Raw genomic sequence first — 15,713 nt, 5'->3', positions numbered from 1 at the left:
TCCGACTATGTTTCAGGCCCAATATCAATGTTCAGAAATGGATAAGGGCAATTCGTAGGGTATGCTATGGTGGCCGAGAAGTGCAAAACCAACCACAATTTCGAAAACAAAACATAAAAATAAATAAAAAAAATGTATAAACGCAATGGAAAGACTAAAACAAATTAACAAGTTAGAAAACTCAATAACATTTCCGAAAACAAAATAACAAATTGGAAAACACAACGACAAATCTGAAAACAAAATAACAAATCAGAAAACACAATGACAAGTCTGACAAAACGGAAAAGGTAGGTATATGTGGCGAATGGAATACTGACAGCTGATTGGACGAGACATCTGTCAATCAAGACATGCAGAAAGTACAGCAGACTGCGGCAGAAGAAAGACGATTCGCGTGTGCATGTGTACATATTAGTGCGATTATGGAGAAAAAAAACCTTTTCATATTAAAATCTTCCTACCACTATCTGGTTTTGGTCAGACAAAATTATTAAAGAACTCGATCTGGTAAAGTGGGAGAGTGGCATGTAGTAAGAACAGAAGATTTAGCTTTTGACGCGAACGACCTGAGTCGTTATTTTTTTCGGAATTGTTATTGTGTTTTCTAACTTGCTCATTTGTTTTTAGTCTTTCCATTGCGTTTATAAATTTGTTTTGTTTTCAGAATTGTGGTTTGTTTTGCACTTCTCAGCCACCGTAGTATGCATTACATTTTCAGCATTACCAGAAATGACTAGGTTTCGATCCAGATTTCCCGATCATGCTTTGATAAATCGTAATTATGACACAAGAAGTCATAGTTATGACATGCTAAGTCAAAATTTTGCCATACTAATTATGAGATCAAATGTAAAAATTATAAGTTGAAATTGGGAGAAAAGGTCAATTATGACATAAGTTGACAAAAGTATGATAAAAACATAATTGACAAGTATAAAAATTATGAGATAAAAATTGACAAAAATATGACACTCGTAGATATGACTAATAATGATGAGAGAAAATGTAAAAATTATGAGATATTAAGTTATATTAATGAGATGATAAAATCATTGACAAAAATTTGGCTTTGTCATAATTATGATTTACTAAAGCATGTGGGTTTTTGTTTGTTTTGTTTTTTATGTGGCAAAAAAGGGCTTTCATGTCTAAGAGTTAATTGTGAATCGGACTGTTTGTTTTTGCATGTGACTTGTGTGGACAACTCAAAAGAAAGTAGATTTTTTTTAAATAGTGTCCTGTAGGGGGAAGATTTATTTATTTTTTGCCATGATTTTGTCACATTCAGTACAGACTCGAAAGCCAGATTTGGCTGAACCTTACAATTGTAATGCATTTGCATACTTATATAAAAAAATGTTATGGCTGAAATACATGTGAACTGGGTTCATTGCGTTAGATTAGCTCCAAAGTAACTATACCAGAGCCCGGCATTCCTCATTAACTATTACATCACTGCATTTACTCCTTAAGAGTGGCTTCAATGATTAATCGCATTCGCACTTCAGATATGTTTACAGTACAATGGAATGAATTGAAAGTGAATTCCCTCTGTAGAAACTAAGTGGCTAGATTGTTGTGAGGAGAGAGAGTTATGCTCTCAAATGAATGCAGACTCTAATTGGACAGTCAGTTTCTGGCTCAGAAGAGCAACAAGATGTGTAATCTGCTTAGGCTGGTGCTGAGCTGGGCCGACAGCGCTGTGTTAATTGTTTAGCGTGTTTGAGATTGAGGTAGAGGAAGCTTTGGGCTGTCTCCTGGCGCTCTCTAATGAAGCTCTGGAAATAAAGGATCGCGAGAACAGAGTGGAATTACATAATCTGCTTTAGTATGGAAAGGGACAAAGATACCGCAGGCACCACACAAAGTCAAAACACACAAACATTCTTCACCTTTTTCTGTTAATTTAACACCATTTTTCCATTTAGAGGTCAACAAGAACCGTTGTTAAAAATGTTAGAATGTATGAATGGTAGCAATATGCAGATATGCTAAACTTGTACTCCGGCAGTTTACATTTATGCATTTAGCAGACGTTTTTATCCAAAGTGACTTACAAAGGAGGGGGAAAAAAACAATTTGTCAAAGAGCCAACAATATTCATAATATGCAATGCCAGGTTTATTTAACAACTAGAAAAGGAAACTCAATTTTACTGCAATTTCATGGGTTTGATATATGAAAACAGCTGTAGGTTTGTTTTTCACACTGTATGTAATGAGTAACACAGATGATTCCTATTAAAGTCGAAATGCAAAAGAACTAGCAACAGATTTTTTTCTTTCTAGCAACAGATTGATTCTATGACACACTTGATTCTATGCATTGGTTGTTGATTGGTTTTTGAGGTGTACTTGTTGTACTTAAAAATGTAAGCAGATGAAAGCTAGGGGATTTAAGCGGACCAAATGATTGGAGAAGTCTTGTATGCATCGTAAAGGAGAAGTTTGAAGTTTTCACCGGAAGCTCCAGTCATGGCATTTTGATTAAACATTACAAGTTCAAAAATATTTGAACGTGCATTTAGAAAATGAATAGGGAGAATTTTAATTTCATGCTGACTTTAACATCACAGATGCAATATTTAACAAAGTTAATCATGATATGCAAAACAACATATTTACGAAATCACTTATGCGGTAGGTTGTCTAGTAGTCTGTCTTAAGACTTTGGTTTTTATATATTTATTTCAGTTTTTTTTCAAGTTACAAACTTTTTCTTGTTTCACAGTCCAGAACCTCTAAACTGTAAATGTGTTACTTGAATGCATTGTAAGTCGCTTTGGATAAAAGCACTTGCTAAGTGCATAAAATATAAATGTTATGACAAATGCATGTCAGAAGATTCTTGCATCAGATGTTGCACGGTCTCATTACTGATGTGTTTCATCTCAGTTATTTTTTTATCCCCTCTACAGTTGTGATTCAGAAAACCGTTATCTTGGCAACCCTCTTCGTGGAACCTGTTACTGTGAGTATGCTCTATTTGAGCTCTGACCTTAAAGTAATCCTGTTGTACCTTGAAAATGTATCTGACTCTGTAGGCACTTTCAAACTCAGAGGCTGTTTGTAGTCTGCCATTTAATGAAATTAGACTAGGGGGCTTAAGATGCTAGGAAACCTTGATGAAATTGCTATGACCTGATGCACAACCACACAACAAGATAAAAGTTGTGGATGAGAGTGAGACATTCTGATTTGTCAGAAATCAAAAAGTAGATGTAGATCTCTTGAACATCTCAGAAGATGAGCAAACCATGTTGAAGTCTGTGTGCAGAGCTCAAATGCACAGCACCAGGGGGCAGTCTTGTTGTATATCAGAAACAGCATGATCCCTGTGTATACATTGGTGTTTCTCTCTTTCCCTTTTTTGCAATTAATATCAGCAGTCATCATGGAGTCTGAAAAGGCTAAATGCAGTCAGTAGCGTTTAGGAGATGAAATTTCACTCCGTTTGCAAATCCTGCCAGCATTATCCCTATTGTCATCAATCAGGATTAAATAAAGCCTTCAATTTATCAATCAATTTCCATCCACTCTGCTCCCTCTGCGTCTGTTAGATGGAGCGCGTATGCTCTCAGGCTTCCGGCCCAATCGCTGTTTAGAAGAAAACTGTATCACCCGGCCGTATTTTCTCAAATAGTGTCCTGTAGGGGGAAGTGTTGCTGGAGAGTGGGCCGCAGGCGACAATATAAGACTGGTGAGAGTGTCAAACCCTGTCAGAGTGAGTAAGCGAATGATTCGAACTAATTAATTAAAGACACAAGCAGAAGTTGAGTCGAAGTAGGCAGTGTGCGTTCGCTTTCTCACACATGCAAGGTTTGACTTGTGTATTTCCGGAGGCAGCACTAGCAAGCAAGTTCAGTGTGTTCTGTCAGTGTTACTTGACTCACCCTCAAAGGAGATTGATCTTGTAAAAACAGTCCTCCAGACCCAGTAAGACCTCTTGATCATGCTAAATCTTCTCAGACTGGTTTAATCCCACACTCTTGCAGGGTGATCAGCCCACCATGTATTCCCAATATAACTGCAGTGGGCAGTGTCTTTAATCACCTGAGTGGAGTTCATTTCCAGTTCAATATTACAATATTCTAGCACCTTAGTTGATTCATTAGATTCAGATTTATTGGTCTACTCTAGAACACTTAAGCCAATGCACAAGACAGAAGATTGTCGTGCTTGCTGTCAAAAGTGACCACAAACATTTTCTCCATGATTTTCGTTACAATTTAAATTAAAGGTCTTTAACCCTGCTCATGGATACCCACTGTTCTGCAGAGTTTAGCTGCGAGGTTACGCTGCGTCCAAAATTGCATACTCTCTTGAGTATGTACTACATTTGGTTTGAAACTTACTTCGCCACCGTTAAAAAAGTACATTCTATATAGTATGAAAATGAAATGCTACATCCGCCATCTCGTCATTATCATCTGACCTGCCGGGTGTCAGTTGCGTCACTTCACTGCCATTCACAAATCCTCTCCCTTGGCCTCATGGGATAGTAAAATGTCCATTGAATGCGCAATTCAGAATCTAGGCTGAAGTAGTAGGTCACCCGGGTACTTTTCGCCTACTGTTTTTCAAATACTATATACTACTATGTATTTGGACATACTACTCTGTTGGTGTACTGTATTTCACATTGCTACGACCCTTCTTTGGCTCACAACCGTCTAGGAATTTTTAGAAGGGGAACATTAAACTAGTTCAGACACCTGTCACCATTGAGCACGGAATGAAATGAGAAACACGAGAGACACGACAAAATCAAGTAAACTTAATTTAATAAAGGTAAAGTAATTCATATTTTACATATGAACAAAGCAAAACGGAAGGAACAAAGGGGAAAACTGGATTGTGCCAAACAAACAAAAATAACATAATCAAAAAGGAACTAACTAAACCATTTCAATCTAATCCTAAACTAAGAAAAGAAAGATCAAAGAAAAAGTCTTCAACGTCCGTGACGTCGTAAATAAACTACTCTAACTAACAAAACCAAAAATACAGCGGGTGGCACAAATCCCTAACCTAGTGTGAATAAACAAAAATCAACCTAAATGTGTAAATGTATGTCACATGACGGCCTTACCTATCCCCTCTCCTTTTTGAGCGCTCAAAACAAAGGGCAAGAGTACATGACAGACAAAACACTTAACACAACTAAATCAAGCAAAAACAAAACGCATCGCAAAGTCAAAACAAAAAGTCTCTCTCCCTCGCTGGCAGTAGCATGTTCCTTAAGTAGGGCTTCTCCAGGTGTCAAGCATCAGCATGATGAGGATCCCGCCTCACAAGGCACACCCACTCAACTCACTACGAATGACTGACAGGCAAGACGGCCTGTGAAAGTGAAAGTAAGAGAGACAAAAGAGACCAAAAAGAGAAACACAAAACACACCCAAAAACACTATAAACGTCCCTAAGGACGTAACGGCATACTATAATAGTAGGGAAGAATTCGGATTTCGGACACAGCGTGAAGAGAATAACAATTCGGCCATAATTTACTCACCCTCCTGTCAGTTCCAAACCTGTATGACTTTCTTTTGTGGAACATAAAAGAAGATATTTTGGAAAGATAAACAATGTTAACCAGAACTTCTTGGTTATCATTTTAACATTCTTCAAAATATCTTCATTTGAGTTATATAAAGGAAAGAGAGTAGGACAGGTATGGAATGACATGAGGTGTTTATTTTATTTTTTAGGTGGATTATCTTTTTAAATGTTTGTTTGAGAGAATGAATTTTGAGACTGTAGCAACAGCCAGATAGGAGAATGATCATGTAATTGACAGCAAGTCTGCGATTAGCTGTGTGAAGTCTTCACAATAGACGAGAACATGACAGAGAACTTGTCAAAGAAACTGTGAGTTTTTGATTTGTGCAGGATGACAAGCTTCTGTCTTGTAGTGAGCGTTTGGACTTAAATGTCATATACCAAGTTTTTCCTATGCTCTTTTAATAACTTACAACTTTGTGGCTGACATCACTTTCAGAACAGCTGTCTGACTTATGAAACTCACTGACATTCACTTTAGCTTCACCATTCTTGAAAAAATCCAGCATATATCGCCTTAATGGTTTAAGAGCAAGCTGGAGGATGGTTCAAGTTTTGTCACCTTGATAGTTGCATCTAAAACTAATTTTGAAAGCAGCAGCATTCCCTCTAGGCGGATGATTTAAAGGAAAGGACTGATTTAGATCAGCACTGTTCGGTGCATGAAGGCTACATGATCTTTCAAGCAAAAATCTAGGAAATGAGTGAAACTATGGTGCTTTCATGTCACATCTGAATTGATTCAAAAGCTTATAAAGACATCTTTCAAATTGATGGGGAGTGAAAGAGATGTTTACAGTGCCATATTGTGATTCACACAAACAGCTGTTCTCTGTGAGATGCCTGTGGCAGCATTCAGTCATTTAACAGACCAGGAGATAAGAAAACAATCCAGACATTTCTATGTCTTTGAAATGGTGCTTTAAAGAGATGTCAGGACCTTGAAAAAGACTAAACCTACTCCACCTTACTGTGCTCCTTTAAACGGCGATTTCCAGATTTCAGATTATTTCTAGTCTTAAACTTTTAAAACTTTAGCTTTAGGTCTAGGTAAAGTTAACAAGTTTGTTAATGTAACTAAGAAGCCTAGATTTTAAATACTTTAAAATAGACGTCTTAAAAACAATTGAGCTTAATCAGAGTGTATGCTTATTAAGCAATGACACACTCTGAAAGGGAGGTATTCATTTAGTGCAATTAAAGTGACTGGTGATTCATAGCTCTTCAAAGTAGCCCTCTTATTTCAAGAGTGAATGTGCACCACTCTTTTGTGATGTTCCTTAAATGCAAAGTTTCAGCCATTAACCTGACAGAATTGCATGGTGTGGAATTCATGATTGTATAAATTGTGATAATTAACAATAGGGTTTTGATCTGAACAGATAACTTGCTGATTGATTACCAGTTCACCTTCAGTCTTCTTCAAGAAGATGACCAGCACTACACTGCCATTAACTTCATGGCCACCCCTGAACAGGTCAGTCACGATCTACTTATCTGAGAACAGAAGCAGCTTCATCAATTTCATAAATGCCATAGTTCACCCTAAAAATGATAAATCTGTCATCATTTTCTCACTCTCATAGTGTCTTTTAAAACATATACGTATTATGACTTTCTTATGTGAACAAAAATAAATACAAATATTGGAGAATGTCCAAGCTGCTCCTTTACATATATGGAAAGCCAATGGTGATCACTTTTATGGGTCAGATGAGTTTTTAACGATGCCATACGGAAGCCATACTGCTATAAAATCACCTGAAAAATAGTTATTTTACAGACATCAACTTTGTTTTCTCTTTTCATTTTGTAGACCAGCAAGAACTTGGACATGTCCATTAATGCCTCAAACAATTTCAATCTGAACATCACTTGGTCAGTTGGGTCAACAGGTACTGGTTGATATTTTCCTCTGTTGAATATTTGCTTGTTTTGTTGTATAATAGTTCTTGCTTTTGTAGTAAAAACGAGCATGTTAGTTGAGCAAATCTTCCCTTTTTTTGTCAGTGCACAAAGAAGACTGTGTTTCAAGAAACGTTTTTTTTATAAAGTTGGGCTATTTTTAATTTGACAGCGTAATAGGACACTCAAAAAAGAGACTTTTTAAACTTTTAAGAGATGTTTTTGCCCTGAAAATTTTTAACGGCTGTCAGCATATTTAAAACAAAAAATCTCTGTTAAAAATATAAAAAACTAAAAACATACACTACTATTCAAAGGTTTGGGATCAGCAAGATTTTTTTTATTAATACTTGTATTCTGCAAGGATGCATAAAATTGATCAATAGTGACTGTAATAACATTTTATAATGTTAAAAAAGATTTATATTTCAAATCAATACTGTTCTTTGTTTCCACAAAACTACTAAGCAGCACAACTGGTTTCAACATAATATTATAGAATATATTTATTAAGATAATATTAAGAAACATATAGATGATATAAACAGAGCAATTCCAATAGGGTCCTCACACGCCACCGGTGCTCAGGCCCTAATTACGAAATTTTACATAAACACCAAATCAGCATAATGATTTTTGATGGGTCGTGTGACACTGAGCAAGAGTGCTGATAATTCAGCTTTGCCATCACAGTAATAAATTACATTTTGAAATTTAAATTAAAATGTTTTAAATTGTAATGTTTCACAATATTACTGTTTTTTGATCAAATAAGTGCAGCCTTTGTGAGCATAAGATCCTTATTTCATAAACATAAAACAAATCTTACAAACCTCAAAGTTTTGAATAGTAGTGTAAACAGGTCATCCTTAGTAGTCGGTCAATTGGATGTACAATGCCTAGTCGACCACCGTGATGCAATCTTTCTTTGCATAATATCGTAATGGTTCTGATACACAAATGCTAATGCATTCTAGTTTGACCGCAGTTTGTTCCTGGGTGTGTTGGGTATTTTGTAATAGACAGACACTCAAGGACGTCACCATTATCCTCTTTTGTTTATTTCTGTAATCACCTTTTCGTCCAAATAGTCACCAGCCAATTTTTTAAATGTGACTTTGACATTCTTGCTCCTCTTTAACAGGTTCACCCCTCTCCTCCTCAACCTCCCGGCTCCCCTCAATTAATATTTGGAGTGGTGTCTTTCTGTTTAAAGACACTCTCCCCTGAGAAGGGCTTCTAACAATAGTCTAGCGTGCGGCTCTGAATTCTGGGGCTGCGGCGTCTTCAGGAGCACTGAACGATTTCAATTAAGATAAACATTGCCACGTAGTGGCATTTGGGATGTCATTTTGAGGGCTTTGTTTCATAGTGCTGGTTTGGAATGACGATTGGTGAGACTTAAGAGTTTCACTGGAGGACTTCAGAAAAGTTTAAAAAGTCCTGATAAAATAGGACAAAGGCTGCTTTTCTTTTCAACTCCCAAAAGTAATTTTTGTTACATTATGGTTTTATACCATGTTTCTCATATGTTTAAAATAGATAATGAAATTGTCACGCTGAGAGGTTGATTTAAAACTCATTTTCTCCCTGAATAAAACATATCAACAAACAACTAAACCAGTGCATGCGGTCAGCCTAGTTGATTACTGGCTCTCATTTGCCCTTATTTAATAGCTCAGAAAGCATTAAGTGGCAGTCACACTAAATTTTAACCATGCAAAATGATTTCAGATCCCACCATAAATATAGGTAAAGAAAATTTATGGACAAACATTTTTGCTCCCTATAAATGCACAAGTCTGCGTGTCTAAAAATGGAAGACAATGGAATATATAGTGTAGCGTGAATGACCATTTATGGGCAATGCCTTAATTAAGAGAAGTTATGAGGTGTATCAAATATCATTTCTGAATGCCTCTTTTATTCGAGTTGATCTATCGCATTCTTTTCCCCTTACAGCTGGGACCATCTCCGGGGAAGAGATCCCCATCGTGTCCAAGACTAACATCAAAGAGTACAGAGACAGTTTCTCTTGTGAGAAATTCAGTTTTCACAGCAACCCCAACATAACCTTCTATGTGTATGTCAGCAACTTCTCATGGCCAATCAAAATACAGGTGAGGACACATTTTGACCAGTTTCAGTATGTTAAGTTAAGCTATTTTTTTAGTTTTTAGTTTTGGGTAAAGCAGGAAACATCCATCTCCTTTGTGAAATGGAAATCCACTAAAACAAATGTTTCTAAAAAGATCCAGCGTTCCTTGATATGGAAATCAATTATTCAGTTATGCACTAGAACAAGTTTGCATCTTATGGTCCATAAAATTGAATCAGCTGTTAAGTGGCAATGTGTTACGTTGCCAGATGCCTAGACAACGGACATAAAATGACATTGCTGGAGTAATGTGCAGACTGATGCTATCTATCATGGAAAAACATTTATGTTGAATCTCTACTCTGGTACATCACCCTTAAAATGAACGATGTTTGGAGTCTTTATTGCTTGCAATCAAACAGAAGGAGAGATATACATACAGTACTTCATACAGTACGTTGGTACAGGTAGTTTGGTTTTTAGAAGAAAAAAAAGATCTTGTCAATATGAAACTTCTAGCCTCTATTTAAAACCTATAGTCATTAAAATTGGGTCTTTATGTGTTCCTTAAGTAGTGACTATACACTATCATTCAAAAAGAAGTTAATACTTGTATTCAGCAAGGATGCATTAAATTGATTAAAAGTCACTGTAAAGACAATTGTACTTATTTATATTTCAAATAATTTCTGTTCTTTTGAACTATTTTGTCAAAGAATAAAAAAATATATATTACTGTTTCCACAACAATATTAAGCAGCATCATTGTTTTTAAAATTGATAACAATGAGAAATGTCTCTTGAGCACCAAATCAGCATTTTAGAAAGATTTCTGAAGGATCATGTGATGCTGAAGACGGATGAAAATTCTGCTTTGCCATCACAGGAATAAATTGCATTTTAAAATATATGAAATAGAAAACAGTTATTTTAAATTGTAATGATATTTCAGAATATTATGATCAAATAAATGCAGCAATAGTATGAGTTATTTCAAAAACAAAAAATTAACACAGTTTGTGGGAGTGCTAGTTACAAATTTTATTTATATAGTGTGACCATTGAGACTTGTGCTTTGTGTGTGCTGGAAGCTTTAGGGAACGCGCTACTACAGAGGCTCATCCACACTGACAGTCCCCTCCCTTTCTCTGTCCTCTGAAAACTGCTTTGAGCGTGCTTCCCATTGCTCGATGACATCAGCATTGCATTATATGAGTGTATGGCTGGCCCTAATCAAATGCTGTGTGTTGGAAGAGTTAGATCCCCAGCACCGTGGATCAGACATAGATGTGATCTGGCACTATGAACTCACACCTCAGCTGTGACTCTGGTCTTAAAGACAATACTCCAGTGTGAAATGTCATCACTTGGAGTTTTTATGACACATGGACTCCATCACAGAACATATGTAACCTAACCATTACCTTTCATTGAGCTCTTCTTGGGTTCTCAGATGCTTACTTGAAGTTAATCTGGCATTATGTATGATATAGATTACTTTTTGGGATCATAGTTATTTTAGTATTGTTTACATCGCAAATCAGGTTTATTGGCAAAATGTGCAGACTTTCAGCTGTTTGCAATGAACAAATCAAACAAAAGTTATTTAATTAGCACAACAAATGTTTTAAGTGGTTTTCCTAAAATACAACTTTTAATGACTTGTGCAGTCTTAAAACCCCTTCATGGCAAGCATCTTTAGTACTTAGTAGAACACCCATTTGCTGTTTTAACCTTCTGCAAACGAGATGTACAACCAGACACCAGCTTCTGGCAATGTTTCTGAGGAATCTTAGCCCATTCCTCATGAGCAATGGCCTCCAGTTAAGTAATATTCTTGGGTTTGCGGCTTTGCGTGCTGCAACCACTGCCTTCAAATCCCACCAGAGATTTTTTGTGGGGTTCAAGTCTAGCACTTCTTCTGCAACCAAGCACCTGTTGGAAGGGCCAATGATGCCCAAGCTTCAGCTTCCTCACTGACGGCATGAAGTTTTCTCCTAGGATTTCCTGATACTTCAATGAATCCATCTTGCCTTCCACACGCTGCTGGTTTCCAGTGCCAGAGGATGCAAAGCAGCCCCAGAGCATCACCGAGCCCCACCATGCTTAACTGTAGCCAGTGTTCTTTTCAGCATATGCTTCACTCTTCCTCCAGACATACCGCTGATCCATAGGGATGAAAAATTCCAGTTTTGTTTCATCGCTCCACAGAACAGAATCCCAAAACTTCTGTGGCTTATTTATATGATTTTGAGCAAATTGGAGCCGACTTTTCTTGTGCTTTTGGGTCAGTAGTGGTGTACGTCTTGGATTTCTGGCATTGAAACCGCATGGGTTTTGTACACGCCTTACTGTGTAAGCTGAAACCTCAGTGCCTGTTGCCACCAAGTCTTGCTACAGGTCTTTTGCAGTCACTCGAGGGTTTTTCTGAGCCTGCCTTCTCAGAAATCTGTTTGCAGCCATTGATAGCTTCTTTTTTCTGCCTTTTCCAGGTAGTGTAACCACTGTTCCTTTAACTTTGAACTCGCAAACTATGCGTCCAATGGTGTCTCTAGGAACATTTAGTACCTTCGCTATCTTTTTGTATCCTGTCACTTGTTTGTGAAGGGTGATGATACCTTGTCTTAACTTTTTGGACCATTCTTTTGACGTAGTCGTATTTCTAACGTGCAGTCAAACGTGACAGTCATCAAACCCCTGGCCAGTTCAGATATTTCATGTGTTCTAGCTCTAACTAATTTCTAACTAATGAAGCCCAGTGTTTCCCCTACCATTGTTTTGAGGAGGCGGCCCCATTGTTTTTTTTTTTTTTGCCTGATTTGCATTGGGGGTTGAATCGTTTTTATTACAACTACTACATTACTACATTTTTTGTGGATTTATTAATATTTTGAATTAGTTTTTGTTGTTTTTAAATGTTACTTTAATTTGATAATTATATATATATATATATATATACATACTCACCTAAAGGATTATTAGGAACACCATACTAATACTGTGTTTGACCCCCTTTCGCCTTCAGAACTGCCTTAATTCTACGTGGCATTGATTCAACAAGGTGCTGAAAGCATTCTTTAGAAATGTTGGCCCATATTGATAGGATAGCATCTTGCAGTTGATGGAGATTTGTGGGATGCACATCCAGGGCACGAAGCTCCCGTTCCACCACATCCCAAAGATGCTCTATTGGGTTGAGATCTGGTGACTGTGGGGGCCATTTTAGTACAGTGAACTCATTGTCATGTTCAAGAAACCAATTTGAAATGATTCGAGCTTTGTGACATGGTGCATTATCCTGCTGGAAGTAGCCATCAGAGGATGGGTACATGGTGGCCATAAAGGGATGAACATGGTCTGAAACAATGCTCAGGTAGGCCGTGGCATTTAAACGATGCCCAATTGGCACTAAGGGGCCTAAAGTGTGCCAAGAAAACATCCCCCACACCATTACACCACCACCACCAGCCTGCACAGTGGTAACAAGGCATGATGGATCCATGTTCTCATTCTGTTTACGCCAAATTCTGACTCTACCATCTGAAGGTCTCAACAGAAATCGAGACTCATCAGACCAGGCATCATTTTTCCAGTCTTCAACTGTCCAATTTTGGTGAGCTCTTGCAAATTGTAGCCTCTTTTTCCTATTTGTAGTGGAGATGAGTGGTACCCGGTGGGGTCTTCTGCTGTTGTAGCCCATCCGCCTCAAGGTTGTGTGTGTTGTGGCTTCACAAATGCTTTGCTGCATACCTCGGTTGTAACGAGTGGTTATTTCAGTCAAAGTTGCTCTTCTATCAGCTTGAATCAGTCGGCCCATTCTCCTCTGACCTCTAGCATCAACAAGGCATTTTCGCCCACAGGACTGCCGCATACTGGATGTTTTTCCCTTTTCACACCATTCTTTGTAAACCCTAGAAATGGTTGTGCGTGAAAATCCCAGTAACTGAGCAGATTGTGAAATACTCAGACCTGCCCGTCTGGCACCAACAACCATGCCACGCTCAAAATTGCTTAAATCACCTTTCTTTCCCATTCTGACATTCAGTTTGGAGTTCAGGAGATTGTCTTGACCAGGACCACACCCCTAAATGCATTGAAGCAACTGCCATGTGATTGGTTGATTAGACAATTGACCGTTCGCAGGCCCCTCCCCCAAAACGGCTATTGTCCAATCACACATCATAGCAACCGTTACTATGTGAGCAGGTCCGTCAAACATTGACTCCAAGCAAGATGGTGAAGCGGTGCGCCCACGGCGTTTGTAAATCGGACACTAGATACCCCGAGAGATTGTCTGGAGGAGTTGTGTTCTTTCCGTTTCAAAAGCCGAAAACACAACGTGAGCGGTCCCTACAATGGATAAAAACAGTGCGGACGGCCCCACTCCCAGTTAACGTTAAATGTGTCGAACATGGTTAACTCGCGTGCAGCGTGCGTGAGACTGAGACAATGAGATTAGTCAAAGACAAATGGAGAAAGCAGATCAAGAGGATCTACAAAGGAAGTACGTTTTCTAAAGTGTTGTTGTTAACATGATATTTTCGGGGGGAAATGAGCAGCAGTCACTAGCAGTGCAGGCAGCACCTGTAGACTACAGTTTAGACTAACGTTAGAGGAGTGCACGTTCGCAACGGGGAACGCATGAAGCTTACTTGACAACATCAGTTCATATCAATATCGTAACGAATAGAAATAATGTATGGTTATCTGCATCTTTCCGTCTATTATGTATAGTTACTTTTTAAACACGAAAATCGCATTCAGCATGACACGCAAGCGGTTGCCGTGGTAATGAACAACCTGCTTGTTAAAGCGAATGAATAATCCTGTATCTGAGGCAAAATTACTAAATATGCAGCGCGAGTTATATATTTCTAACTCCAAACAATTAGCCACTGAAACAGCTTATAAAATCTTCTTCAAGGCTGTGCTGGTTGCATTTGAGGTAACGTTACAGGTCATGGGGTTTCTCAGATTTCGCTTGAGACCGGTTTGAGAGCTTGAGAGCATTATTAGGCTCGATAGTAGTCGTGTCTCCTTCATTGCGTATTTTTATATTTTGAATATATCCCTCCACTGCATACTGTAACCCCTTTTGCCTCTATCTGGAGGATATCGCGGAGGTATTGCTCCAAAAAAGGTTACTGACGCACCTCTTCCCGTCATGGCAATCTGTGGCGCTGGTCGTGTTTGACCATTTGTTTGACGGGCGTAGCAACAATAACTAGGGGGCGTGGCTTTTGCGAACGGTCAATTGCATTAATGAGAAATTGAACAGGTGTTCCTAATAATCCTTTAGGTGAGTGTATATATAATACATTTCATTAATTTATTATTTCAGTTTTAGTTTTAGGCCCCGTTTACACGAGAACGATTCCGGGTGAAAACGTAAAAATATTTTATCGGATGTGCCTTTCGTTTACACGGCAACGGCATTTTGGGGGCTCAAAAACGCAAAAAAGTGAAACCACCCTCCAGAGTGGAAATCTTAAAAACGCTCCACCGTCGCGTTCCCGTCTAAACGGTAAAAACGCAAATCTGCTCACGGTGGCTCTCGTCGCGTACGCGTTTGCGTCACATGCATGCGCCAGTACAGGAAAATAACAACCAACATGTCAGATTATTTCCATACGTCGGACCTTCAAGTTGCCCTAGCAGCTCTGAAAAACATACAAGAGTCTTTTCAACAGTTGTACAAAATATTCTAAGATATTGGTGTTGTTGTGTGGCAGTGCTTCACATTGCCACCTAGCCGCCTGGAGTGCATACTACATCGAATTTCACACACTTTTGCGTCTCCATATGCACGCGGATTTCCCAACCATAACGCTCGTCTAAACGCAGAATAAAAAGTGATAACGCAACGCCACTTTTGCGTTTTCTCTTCAGATCGTTTCCGTGTAAACATAGCCTTAGTCATTTTAGTATATCAACTTAAACAAAAAAAAATAAAATGTTGCGTTGGAAACTAACTGAAATTATCATTTAATATTTATATTTCATATTTTATTTTATTTCGGGTACCAAAAACTTTATAGTTTTAGATAACAATAACAACAACACTGTTTGGGATTGTATAAATGAAAACTATAAATGATTGTTGTTCAGGTCAACTGATATTTCTATTGAATTATATATAGATTTTA

The 15,713-nt window shown here is 38.0% G+C and overlaps 1 protein-coding gene across 1 annotated transcript in view; it reads left to right on the top strand.

The window, feature by feature from the left end:
- atrnl1b (attractin-like 1b) overlaps positions 1-15,713 on the top strand; it is a 76,786-nt gene that overhangs the window by 45,026 nt on the left and 16,047 nt on the right. Inside the window, exons 21-24 of the mRNA XM_056268780.1 lie at positions 2,921-2,973; positions 6,947-7,041; positions 7,381-7,459; positions 9,432-9,589. Coding sequence (XP_056124755.1) covers positions 2,921-2,973; positions 6,947-7,041; positions 7,381-7,459; positions 9,432-9,589 — 385 coding nt within the window. The remainder of the gene's footprint in view (positions 1-2,920; positions 2,974-6,946; positions 7,042-7,380; positions 7,460-9,431; positions 9,590-15,713) is intronic.

This window comes from Rhinichthys klamathensis, unplaced genomic scaffold (genome assembly GCF_029890125.1).
Source record: "Rhinichthys klamathensis goyatoka isolate OS25496 unplaced genomic scaffold, OSU_Roscu_1.1 h1tg000277l_1, whole genome shotgun sequence".
Classification (NCBI taxonomy): Eukaryota; Metazoa; Chordata; class Actinopteri; order Cypriniformes; family Leuciscidae; genus Rhinichthys; species Rhinichthys klamathensis.
The sequence above is the reverse complement of the archived record's forward strand: the minus strand, read 5'-3'. Positions and strand labels throughout refer to the sequence as shown.